Source organism: Odontomachus brunneus, unplaced genomic scaffold, assembly GCF_010583005.1.
Source record: "Odontomachus brunneus isolate Ranch 3 - 2012 unplaced genomic scaffold, Obru_v1 Obru_scaffold_222, whole genome shotgun sequence".
NCBI classification, from domain to species: Eukaryota; Metazoa; Arthropoda; class Insecta; order Hymenoptera; family Formicidae; genus Odontomachus; species Odontomachus brunneus.
The window spans coordinates 413,649-425,146 of NW_022639672.1; the positions used below are offsets into that span (position 1 = coordinate 413,649).

The window sequence follows — 11,498 nt, forward strand, 5'->3', positions numbered from 1 at the left end:
TCGCGAATCGGGAATACGCTCGCTCCTACCGTGTATTTATACACTTCGTCTAACTGTAAGCCGCGTTTCCCGCTCTACTCATCCTCGGAGAGGAGGCGCTATTCGGATCGATCGCCTCCTCGCGGAAATCCGTCTTTTTCTCCTTTTGTTCTTTTTCTCGCGACTTCTCGACTCTTTCATGTACCCGCATCCTTAGCACGTTGACTGCCACGGTAATCATCAGTGGATCGGCGCTATATATCGCTAGTTACTAATTTACGTAATCAACCACATCCAGAAGATATTATCGCAGAGAATAGTCATTTTTTTCAATTTAATAGTGCAGAAATAGCCTGGCTAAGGAGCAATAAATAAGCATGAAATAGACTTGCTAAGGAGCATAATAAATTTTGCTAGAAAGATTGCAAGTTCACGTTTCAGTTTAGATATAAATACAGGCTGTCTCAGCTCGATTTCACAATCTCTCGCGAGGACGTAGAACGGATTGAAATGAACAGAAAGGTCCGTTTTGCGAAAATCATAATAATGATCGAGATATTAATTGTAGAAGATTTGTGAATGACCACGCAGAATATGAGCTGTAGAATGAGCTGTAAAATTGCCTCCATAACAAATGAAAAATATAGTCGATAGGGAGCCGATAAAACGTGCCAACTAATATATACATTGCAAAGTAAATTTATTTACGGTGTCTTTGATGACTTCAACATTAGTTGAGCACGTAATCAGTGGAAATCAGCGTGGTCAACGGATTGTCAAAGGACTAAATCGACGTCGAGATCGAGGCGACGTCTCCTCGAAATCAACCAACGAGCGGAACGAGTTGCATTCTCGTTGGCTCCACCGATCGGTGGATTTCGTGCTTCCGCGTATTAACGAAACGGCATAAGTAGGGTAATTACATGCTTATTACGTGAATCGATTTTAATAGGAAATTCGTCGGAGAAAGTACACGTCGGGCTTTATTAGCGCGGATACTACGCGGAAGTCGGTAACTCGAGCTCGATCTCGACGCATCTCTAGAAAATCAGTTACACAAACCTGGTTATTTTTCCCGCGTAGGAGATCGTGCGTTCATCATTTATTCAAGAGACACAACGCGTAAGGTTAATGCCGACTGTTCTCCTATGTGAATCGAGCTTTTTCTGTTCATTCGTTTGTCACGCAATTGCACATGAAATTTTCCCAAAGCCAAAACCCTTATACCGACTAGAAAATGAGTCCATGATCAGAATCATGAATGATCCTAACTGATTGCCTGGCTTACGTAAGGCTTACGTGCCTGATATTATCGAGTTCTAATTATCACTAAGATCCTATACTGAAGGAAAAGTTTAGTATTTGTGCGTATAATCATATAGAGAAATGATTATTATAAATTAGAGTATTGAAAGAAAACTATTTTCTTTTAATTGAATTCTACTATACTGTTTGTGCGTAGTTGGAAAAAAGTTTTGCTAATTTAACAAAATGTATCCAAAACAAATGATATATTGATATCATGCAAATGATATGTTTATTAAAATATCAAGAAATGACTTGAGAACGATAACTATTCGATCTGTTTCCCTAACGATCATCAAATAGTGAACGTGCTTTTGTTCTGACAATAGAGGGATTTTTCTCAATGTGATAATAAACTTATATACATATTATTACTACGATTTTCGTATTAGAACAGAAAGGGTAGTTGAGGCCAAAAATAACTATAATTTATATTAGATGAACCATTTTTTTCCTTCATTACATAATTATTGATAACCCTTATTGTTAATAACATTTTGATTGTTATGCTGAGTTGCATGAGAATCCGATGAGATCATCTTGTACGAACCAGATAATTGATTGGAATTAATCTGCTCAGGATTACGGGGTAGTCTAGTTTTCTAGTTGGCTATGTAGGTCAGAAGTGATATAACGTAATTTTGCCGAGAAACGGAAAAAAGAAAAACAAATTTCGGGCAAAGTGAATTTCTTGGGCTCTTATTAGTCACCTCGCTCTACTTTTTCGTGAAGTTCGCTGCCGGGGGTTGAAGAATCTCAGGCCGTTCGCAAGTTATCCCGCACAGCGTATCCGCTACAGCGGCGTCTGAGAGGTTAATCCCACCGTGATCCCTTAAAATCTGTAAACGTCGGGGAAGTTCAGGTGGTGGTGGTTTCAAGTCGCTCGGTGCACGCGACTTTGTCGGGCTCGGCGATGCGCTGCCGTAAAAAGCGTCGACGGCGCGGCGCGGCGCGTCGTGTCGGGGCCGTCGGTCCCACGGATCCTAATAAAGGCACGCTTTCGTATCCGCCTACGCGTCACGATTAACAATTAACCGACTGCGGTGTAACGAATGCCAAGCCGCGAGAAGGAGCGGCTCGACGTGCCGTCGTCGTCATGTAGGCGCGTAGGAGAGTGCGTCGTCGCGTATCGCCGGTCTCGTCGTTGTCGTCGGTCGTCGTCGCTCGCGCACGTGCAAGTAGCCGGAATCCCAATTATTCCGGAGTAACGGACAACCGACCTAGGAAGGTGCACGAGAGCTGCCACGCACACCTGTGCGCACGCGAGCGTGCGTGCTTACAACGTAGGAAAAGATCCATTGAAGGGGCTCGATTCGAGTGAAACGAACTCAGTTTCAGGGTTGCGTATGGCGAACTAATTTTTAACTAACTTTCGCGTTTTCGGTGCGTCCTAGTTAAGGAGATATCCGTCCCGAGTCGGCTGGAGAATCGGCAAATGAAAAACGGCGACTTGATTCGGCGAATCTGGCGCGTTTCGCGTAAACGCGATGTCTAAATCACATGGACGTCTTCTAATCACATGAATTTTCTTCCACTTATGATTTTACATGTATTTACCACGTATATTTCTACCTCGCGCGTTCACGGTACGTACGTTCTCGTAGAGGGAAGATTTGCTTCGGATTCAGCAAAGAATTAGCAAATGATAGATGACGACTGAATGAAGCTGGCGCATTTTGCATAAACGTCTAATCATATGAACTTCTTTTAACCACATAGATTTTTTCCCACTTGTAATTTTATGTGCATTTATTACATATATTTCTGTCTTGCGCGTTCACGGTACGTACGTTTTCGTTGAAGAAAGATTTGCTTTGAATTTAGCAAAGAATCAGCAAATGATAGATGACTGAATGAAGTTGGCGCGTTCTGCATAAACGTCTAATGGATTTTCTTTTATTGTGATTTTATGTGCATTTATTATGAATATTTCTACCTCACGCTCTCGTATATCGGAGAAATTCGCTCCGAAACTGAAGAATCGCGAACGGAGGATTTGTATCGCGCGTCCTATATAAAATCGCAACATCTATAGTGGCGTCAAGACATTTTCTGTGTGTGAGGATGGATCCCCTTTAATATAATTTATCAGAAATACCCTTGCAAACTCTCTACATGCGATTCATCCTCGTGCGATCGGGTACAAGGAAACTTTCGCGAATCAGCCTGACGGCGGGAAGTGATCATTCCTTTTAGAAGCGCCATTCATCCCCGTTCGATCCGCGAGAAATAGTAAAGCGACGCGAATGGTCCAATTATCCCCGCTACCCCCGCGCTACGTAATGCATCCTTCCTTTGTAACCGGTGTGCATGTATTCTCCCACGTTTTCACTGGCCGCCGCCGCCGCCGCCGCCGCCACGAGGACAAAGGCCAGGTTTCACGACGGTGACCGAAAACGAGAGTCTGCTTGGAAACGAGCAGCGCGAAAACAATACTACCGCTATCGTATTTCAAGCGCGATTCCATCATTTGCAAAATTCGCCGGGCGCTCGTTTACTCGTTCGCTCGCGTTGCGTTACATACGAAACGCATAAGTGTTGCGGTATAAAGAAAGATACAGGTGTGACAGCATAAGAAAAGATAAGTGTTATACGAAAAGAAAGGATGAATCGAAACAAACTGAATCGAATTGAATTAAACTGAATCAATGTCAAGGTTGTTTATAACTTTAAGGTTAGTTATAACGAGCTAATTGAACTGGGCTGAGTCGATGTCGATGTGTTTATAACGAACTAATTGCTCTGATATTTGCAACAAAATTTTAGTGTTCTTTTTATCTCTTGTATATGATCACTTCGTGATCTCTCACATTTACCTCACAAGGAGAGAGAGGAAGAGGGGGAGGGAGAGAGAGAGAGAGAGAGAGAGGAATAAACAAAATCATTTTATAGGAAAAAAATTAAACAAAGTCAATTTTAGCGTTACTCATGGCGACCTAACTGCTTTAATTTTCGCAGAAAAATTTTGGTATCCTTTTCATCTCTTAACTGTGATTGTTTTGTAAAAGCTCATATCTACATCACAGAGGAGAAAAAGGAGAAACAGACAGAGACAGAGAAAGAAGAAGGAAGAAAGAGATTTAAACAAAGTCGATTTCTAGGAAAAAATGAAGCGAAGACAGTTTTAGAATTACTTATGGCAAATTAATTGCTGTGATTTTCGCAAACTTTTGTTGTTCTTTTCATTTCTTATCTATAATTGCTTTGTAAATTCTTGTATCTATGCTACAAACGAGAAGAGAAGAGAAAAGGAGATAGTTAGATAGAGAGAAAAAGAAAACAGCTGCTATCGCGACTCGTTCCCCCGTAATCACGCAAGCGATTCGACACGCTCGAATAATTTTCAGGGTGGCAGCTTCCGCCGGAAAGTCCGACGCGCGCCATCCTAGAAGATCGGGTTCGCTGCACCGTCTATCGATATAGTCGGGCCAGATCGCTTTGCGGCATTAAATCGCCGAGGAGTCGGGACGGTGATTAACTCTCGCGACCGGTGCTCGGATGCTCGGGCGAGCAAAAGCGGCGGCGGCCGAGCTGAGAAGCGGAAGCGAGAGGCCAGCCGACCGCACGAGTCTTTCCGCCTGATGGCCGCGGGAATGTCTAGAAATTCGCGCCGCCGCCGAATTCATTCACTCTTTTTCACGCTTTTTTCATCGCGCTTATGACACGCCTAACATACATCCTACGCGGGAGTTTCACAACAAATCTTACTCTTACATAAATAGATCGCGTTCGATGCGCGCTCGCGAGGTCTCGCAATTAATCGAAGTGTATCGCGGCTGCCGAGAGCGCCGCGAAAAATTAGAAAGCACGAAGGTAACGTGGCGTATGGGCGTCGAAAGAATCCCGCTGTCAATTCTCCGTGCGCGAGGAACGTCAACGCTCGATCATTATCCGTTGTCGACATTCTTAGCGACGAGAGGCGTTTGTCTCCCTTTGAGATTGGGATTCTTTCGACGGACTTTCTACTTCTTCATTTTTTCGACCAATTCTTTCTTATTGTTTGATAAGTGAGACAAGACTGCTTCTCAGCGAACGTACTTTATATCAAATCGAGTTCTCTTTTCGATCCATCTTCTACAAGATAGAAAGATACAAAACATCTCTTGTGTCGTGACATCGCCGAGAAAAAAAACTCAAGGAACCGAACAATCCTCGATTCCATAGCTGCGATCTTCCAGAGAGGAAATGAGATTGTCGACTGATCCTTACGGCTTGCCTTCGTGAATGAACAAACATTCCGGAATATCCGGTCAACCCGGTAGCGGTCACCCTACCTTCCCGTTATCGCCGAGAATTCCCGTCTTCCCTGCCGTTCGATATTCCGGCCACGTGCCGTTGCGAGTCGAAATTTAATCCGATCACACCTGCGCCCGATCGGTCTCGCCTTCCCTGCTTTCACCCACGAGTGACCCGGATTATAATCGCGATTGACGATTTCTGTTTTTACGGATGTCTCGCGTTTGGGGTTGGTCTTGTGAGAACGTCGGTCACACTCAGTCGTCACATTTCGAGTTTCGCGAGAATGGCCGACGATAGGCTTCTTCACCTGTGCAAAAAGACCGCGGAACGACGAAGATGACCGTTCAGTAACGATTTCACTCTTTTTCTTCCTCCTCCCTGCCTGCCTCTTTTTCTCGTTCTTCTCGGCTGGGTGCCCCTTTTGCGCGGCTGCATTTTCGCCGGACCCTTCGCGCTCTTTTTGCTGAAACGGCCGCGTCCTGTATAGATTGGCGCGCCGGATATAACGACAGGACATGGTAGGACACGTAAAAAGAGAAGGAAAGGATACGCGACGGTCTCGCGATGGGCCTGCCAATTACACGCGGAGCATTTCTGTTCCTATCTCTGTGAACAAGATTCGCGCGCATGAATTAAATTCGCACTAATTGAGACGCAGTTCCACTAAACGCGTTGAATCGTACTGTCTTGCACGGAGAAAAGCATCTTCAACGCATCTTGATCGAAGGACACAGAATTTCTGCACTGAGAAAACGATATTTGAAAATTTACTTGTGGGATATAGAGTTTATGTGTCACAAAAAAATAAAAACTTATCACACTAAGAAATTCTAAAATATTTTTTCTCAGTGTGTGGCGCTCTTGTGGCAAATCTGATTCTAATAACTATTAATACCATTTCCCTTCAATCGAGAAACGCTTTTGGTTCGTTCATTGCATCCAAGTTCAAGTCAACGCAACCAAACATTCCTCCGTGTGATTACGGAGTTTGACGAGGATCTTCCGCGGATCACCCCCATCTTTTTCATTATTCACAGATAAACAAGATAAGACTGTCTTTCGTTGAATGTGCTTCATATCAAATCGTAACCAAGTCTGCGAAAAGAGAATCATCCCGCGTATGCGGCCGTGTGCCGAGAATGAGAGGCGCGCGTATGTGCCGAGGACCACGAGGCTCTCTCGGCTCGTCGACGCGGTTGAGTCGCGAGTGATCGGTGCCGGTGTCCAGAGCACGGCAAGCTTCAAGGACGAGCCGAGCCCGCAAACGCGAGCGACGTAAGAGCGCGAAAAAATGCGAAACGGCGGCCAGGCGCAGCAAACGGCGGTGATGACGCCGCCACACCTGAACGGCTCCGCGCAATTCATATCGGGGGGATACGTGACGACGGGATACCTGCAGCGCCAGTCTTGGACCCAATTCCAGCCGTCGCAGCAGCAGCAGCAGCAGCAACAGCAGCAACAGCAACATCATTCGCGAGGTGGCCGGCCGCTGTCGCTGCCGCCGCCGCCACCACCCTCCAGACGAGACAGCCAGAGACCCTGTAACGGTCCAGCCAATCCGAAGAACACGTCTTTGCCGCATTCTAGAGGTGCGAGCAACAGGAGCACTACTCCCTCGGTGAGTTGAGGATTCCCAGAGGCGGATTCTTGAGGAGACTTGTTTTCCGACTTAGCGAGAACTCTGTGTGGAGAGAGCGCTGCGTTGGGGACGCAAGGAAGCTTCTCCGAGGTATTTCTCGGATGACTGCGGATAGTTTGTGGCGATTGAAGGCTAAAGTAATTTTTTGTAAACAACGATATTGAAAGATATCGCTATCGGTTGGCGAATGGCGTAGCGAAAGCGCTTTTCAAGGAAATTGTTGGTTCTTTTCTATTTCACAAACGAATCGTGTTGTACAGATCGCTGGATATGGTTTTGCTTAATCATTAATCACACTCAATTTCAATAAACTTGATCTCGATTTGATTTGGAATTAAGAACGCTAAACGGATCTTCGGATAATTTTGCCGTTGGGTAAAACAAGTCACTTCGCGGACTGATTCAACGAGACTCTGTTAAAAAACTCTTTAAGCGACAATATATTTACGCTATCTTTGGAGTGACAACCAGTCTTTCATGACTTATTAGTCTTTCATGACTTTTCCTTGATGATTGAGAAAATCCTTCAAAATTATTGAAACTTATTTTACCCTTCTGGTTGAAGATTACATAGCTTTTTTGTGAAAAACAAATTAAGTATTTTATTTTTAACGATTTTTACACAAAAATGCTTGGAAAAAACAAATAACGTCGGTTGTCATAAAGAGGGCTAATGAATCGCATATTCGATTGTCGATATAAATTATAAACTTGAGTTTTCCAGTTCGCTAAATTATCATTTGGTTGTTAAATGCTCTCGAGCGGAGAACGCGGCTCATTTAAGACACGCAAAGGTTCCCCAGGAAGCATTTTCTTAGTTAATAGCTGCTAGTTCGTGGTGATTTGTGAATAAACCAATTTTTCAACGCAGCATTGAGCGTCAGAAGTATCCATAGACGAGATGCATAGAGAAAGCGAGTGTTTGAAAGGAACCGTTTGTTTGCCGTGCTGCCTTTTGCGAGCAAAACGCGCTGTGTAAACCGCGTTTTAGCACAACTGTGTCGAGCGATGGGACCTATTTCGCTTCGAATCGTTCACCCCCTCCGCCCCACCGGTCTCTCGGTAGTTATGCAGTACTTTATCGGACACGTAAAAGGCGGAAGAACGCCGCGAAAACGGGAGCATTCCCGGGGTGGCGAGACGTAAGTCGGAAAACTCTATGGAGAAGTTCGAGAGTCGCCTGGAATCGGCCCAGAAAGCCAAGAAACACGATACGAAGAATGTTCTCTATCTTTCGCTCCCTCTCACCCTTCTCCTTTTCTTTTTCTCTGTCTCTAAAACTGTAAATGATTGAGTTATTAATTAGAGCTATGATTTACATAGTCTTTTTTATTCAATGTTAGGAGATATTGTGCAGCTGAGTCAAGTAAGCGTAAAATATAATAATTCTCGTTTCGTTTTGTTTTTTCTTTTTCTGTGCATTTTCTCTCTCTCTCTTTATATTATTCATTTTTTATTTTTGTTTCTGTTGTACTTAGAAATTACTAAAAATTTTGGTGAGCTTCCATTCTAAGAATAAATAAACTTCTCTACTCTTTCTCTTTCTTTATCTGTCTGTCTTTTTCGCTCACTCTCGCCAATACCCCCGCGATCGCATCCGAAAGGGTGAGACGCGACGTAGAAAGTATCCTGACGCCGTTTCGGACGTTGCCGAGCGCGAATCGAAAGATAACCCGGAAGTGCGCTAAGCGATCCGCAGAAATTCCGATGGCGTCCGGTGGCGCATGAGTGTGTGTACGTTTTCCCTCGAGCAAACGCGACGTCACTCGATAGCGGCCGAGTGGTGCACACGACGGTAACCCCTTTTGGCGGGCACACACACGCTGAGATCTCGAGAGCAGCGTCCCTTAAGTACGATTTAGAGGGTGGATTCGACTTCGCCGGGATAGCAATTGCAAGCCACTGTGTTGTGGATATATATATGTGTGTGTGTGTGTGTGTGTGTATGTAATGTCGTATATAAGGGATGAATCGAAGAGCGATTCGCCTTCCCTCCTTCTGAGCGAGCATGTCTGTTAGTACCGCGCTTGGAATTTATAGTCAATTGTATGTGGTGGACGCGCAAGAGCGGGCGGATATTTCCCGAGAATCCGTTCGAATTTATGGTACGTGTTGTATTTGATTTTAAAAGTTCAGACACGCGTACATAACCCAGGCCACTAACCCGACGCAGGATGGTCATCAACCTGGGATAAGATGGTCGCTAACTTGGGACAAGATAGCCACTAATTCGAGGCAAGATAGCAGCTCGTGATTTTCGTGACTGCCAACTTGATCTTTTTTGTCCTTCTCTCCCTCCCGGGGAGAAAACGTATCTATCCCTTAGTGAAATGAATCTAATAAGGTACTTCTAATGTTCGCTACTTTATTCCGCATTATTAACATCTAGATTTATTTCACACTGTAACGTAGTATTATTGCATTTTTCCACGAGGATGGAAATTTATTTCTGCTATTTATTGTGTCCACATACGCGTTTCATACGATCTACCCACGGGCGGCTATTGGCCGGCGTATTGCCTCGACACGCTCTGACAGGTCAATTTTGCAATTCGATTATAAGTTTAAATTGAGTCGTCGGTGAAAACTGGTAAACAACGGCGAATATCTTGTACGCGGTAACCCATTTGCAGGCCGTTTGGTGGCTGCCATTCGAATATAGTGTTATACACTCTGATGTTCGTTCATGCATATTCGATGCCACTGGCACGTGTTAAATGCGCCTGTCTGTCTGACCAATAACAATTGTCGACGCACATTGGCGTGCCTGTAAACGCGTGTGTGTCGTGTAAAAAATATTCACGCCACAGATACCGCTAATAATACTTGAGTGGAGCTCTTCTTGTTTTATATATTATATGCGCAGCAGATTTACATGTACGCGTAATCGTGTGCAAGCGATAATTCTCACGGGCATGAAAATAATAACCACTGCATACCGGCGGCCGAGGATGTCGCTCAGTGCTCAGTTCTCGAGGGGATTTTCGCGTATTCCGCGGATAAAACTTTCGAAGATCCGCGCAAACACGAGCCGCCGCGCGAGAAGAATGCACAAGGAGATCTCCGCGAAGGTGGAATTCGAGAGGGACTCGTTTCTATCGTAAAGCTCGGAACAACTCTTCTAACCCGAGAGCCTGAAATCCAAGCCACGTGGAGATACTAGAAAGTGGTCAGGGTGTCGCGTTTCGGTGCAGCCGATCGAATGTTGCAGTCGACTCGCCAGCGGTCGAAAAAAGTCGATCGGTTTGTGGTCACGGGAAACACAGCGAAGCGTGAGACGAATTAAATGACAAATAAAATAAAATAATAAATTACCGACAGTAAGTTTCACAAGGCGAGTTCTTGAAGGGAAGCATACAAAAAATTCTACAGAGAAAAAAAAATACTAGGTGCGCAACTAAGTTTCCGGGTTTTTTTGATCAATGAAAAATGGAAAATTTCAAGGGAAATACAAAAAATGGTTTATTCAAAGTATCGTCCCTCGCTAGCTACACATTTTTGCCATCTCTCTGGCAATATATGAATACCGCGACGATAAAACGACGCGTCTTTGGACCGAAACCATTCATCCAACCAATTTTGCACTTCTTCGAAATTGGCCAAGTGTAGCCCAGCCCAGCCATGCGCCATCGACCGGAACAAGTGATAATCGGAAGGGGCCAGGTCTGGTGAATACGGCGGGTGCGGTAGCAGATCATTTCAGCGTTTTGATGGTGTCCTGGACGATGGAAGTGCGATGGCACGAAGCGTTGTCGTGCTGCAATATTACTCGTTCGTGTCTCGTGTCCCATTCTGGCCGTTTTTCGAGCAATGCATGGTTCAAATTGATCAGTTGTTGTCGGTAGCGATGCCCATTGACAGTTTCGCCCAGTTTCAGCAGCTCATAATACACGATTCCTTTCTGGTCCCACCAAACGCAGAACATTGTCTTCTTTCCGAAGCGATTTGGCCGTGCCGTCGATGTTGATGCTTCGCCAGGTGAAAACCACGATTTTTTGCGTTTGGGATTCTCGAAATATATCCACTTCTCATCGCCAGTAACAATTCGATGCAGGAAACTCTTTCTTTCATGCCGCAAAAGCAAAATTTCGGAAATGGCTCTTCGATTTTCCATCTGTCTCTCAGTCAACTCATACGGCACCCATTTTCCTTCCTTTTGAATTTTTCCCATGGCATGTAAACGTTTGGAAATACCTTGGCTAGTCATGTTTAATGTCTCCGCAAGTTGATCTTGTTTGCGTATCATCTTCATCCAATAACGCTTGCAGATCGGCGTCCTCAATTTTTTTTTGGTCTTCCGGAGCGCTCCTTGTCCTTAGTGTCGAAATCGCCACTT

At 44.7% G+C, this 11,498-nt stretch overlaps 1 protein-coding gene across 3 annotated transcripts in view; it reads left to right on the forward strand.

The window, feature by feature from the left end:
* LOC116852408 (serine/threonine-protein kinase 24) overlaps nucleotides 1-11,498 on the forward strand; it is a 167,484-nt gene that overhangs the window by 104,948 nt on the left and 51,038 nt on the right. The window contains exon 2 of one of the 3 annotated variants that reach the window (XM_032832731.1): nucleotides 6,561-7,141. The exons of the other annotated variants lie outside the window; for them this stretch is intronic. Within the exon in view, the coding sequence (XP_032688622.1) occupies nucleotides 6,815-7,141 (327 nt within the window). The 5' untranslated portion in view covers nucleotides 6,561-6,814. The remainder of the gene's footprint in view (nucleotides 1-6,560; nucleotides 7,142-11,498) is intronic. 3 annotated transcript variants of the gene reach the window in all.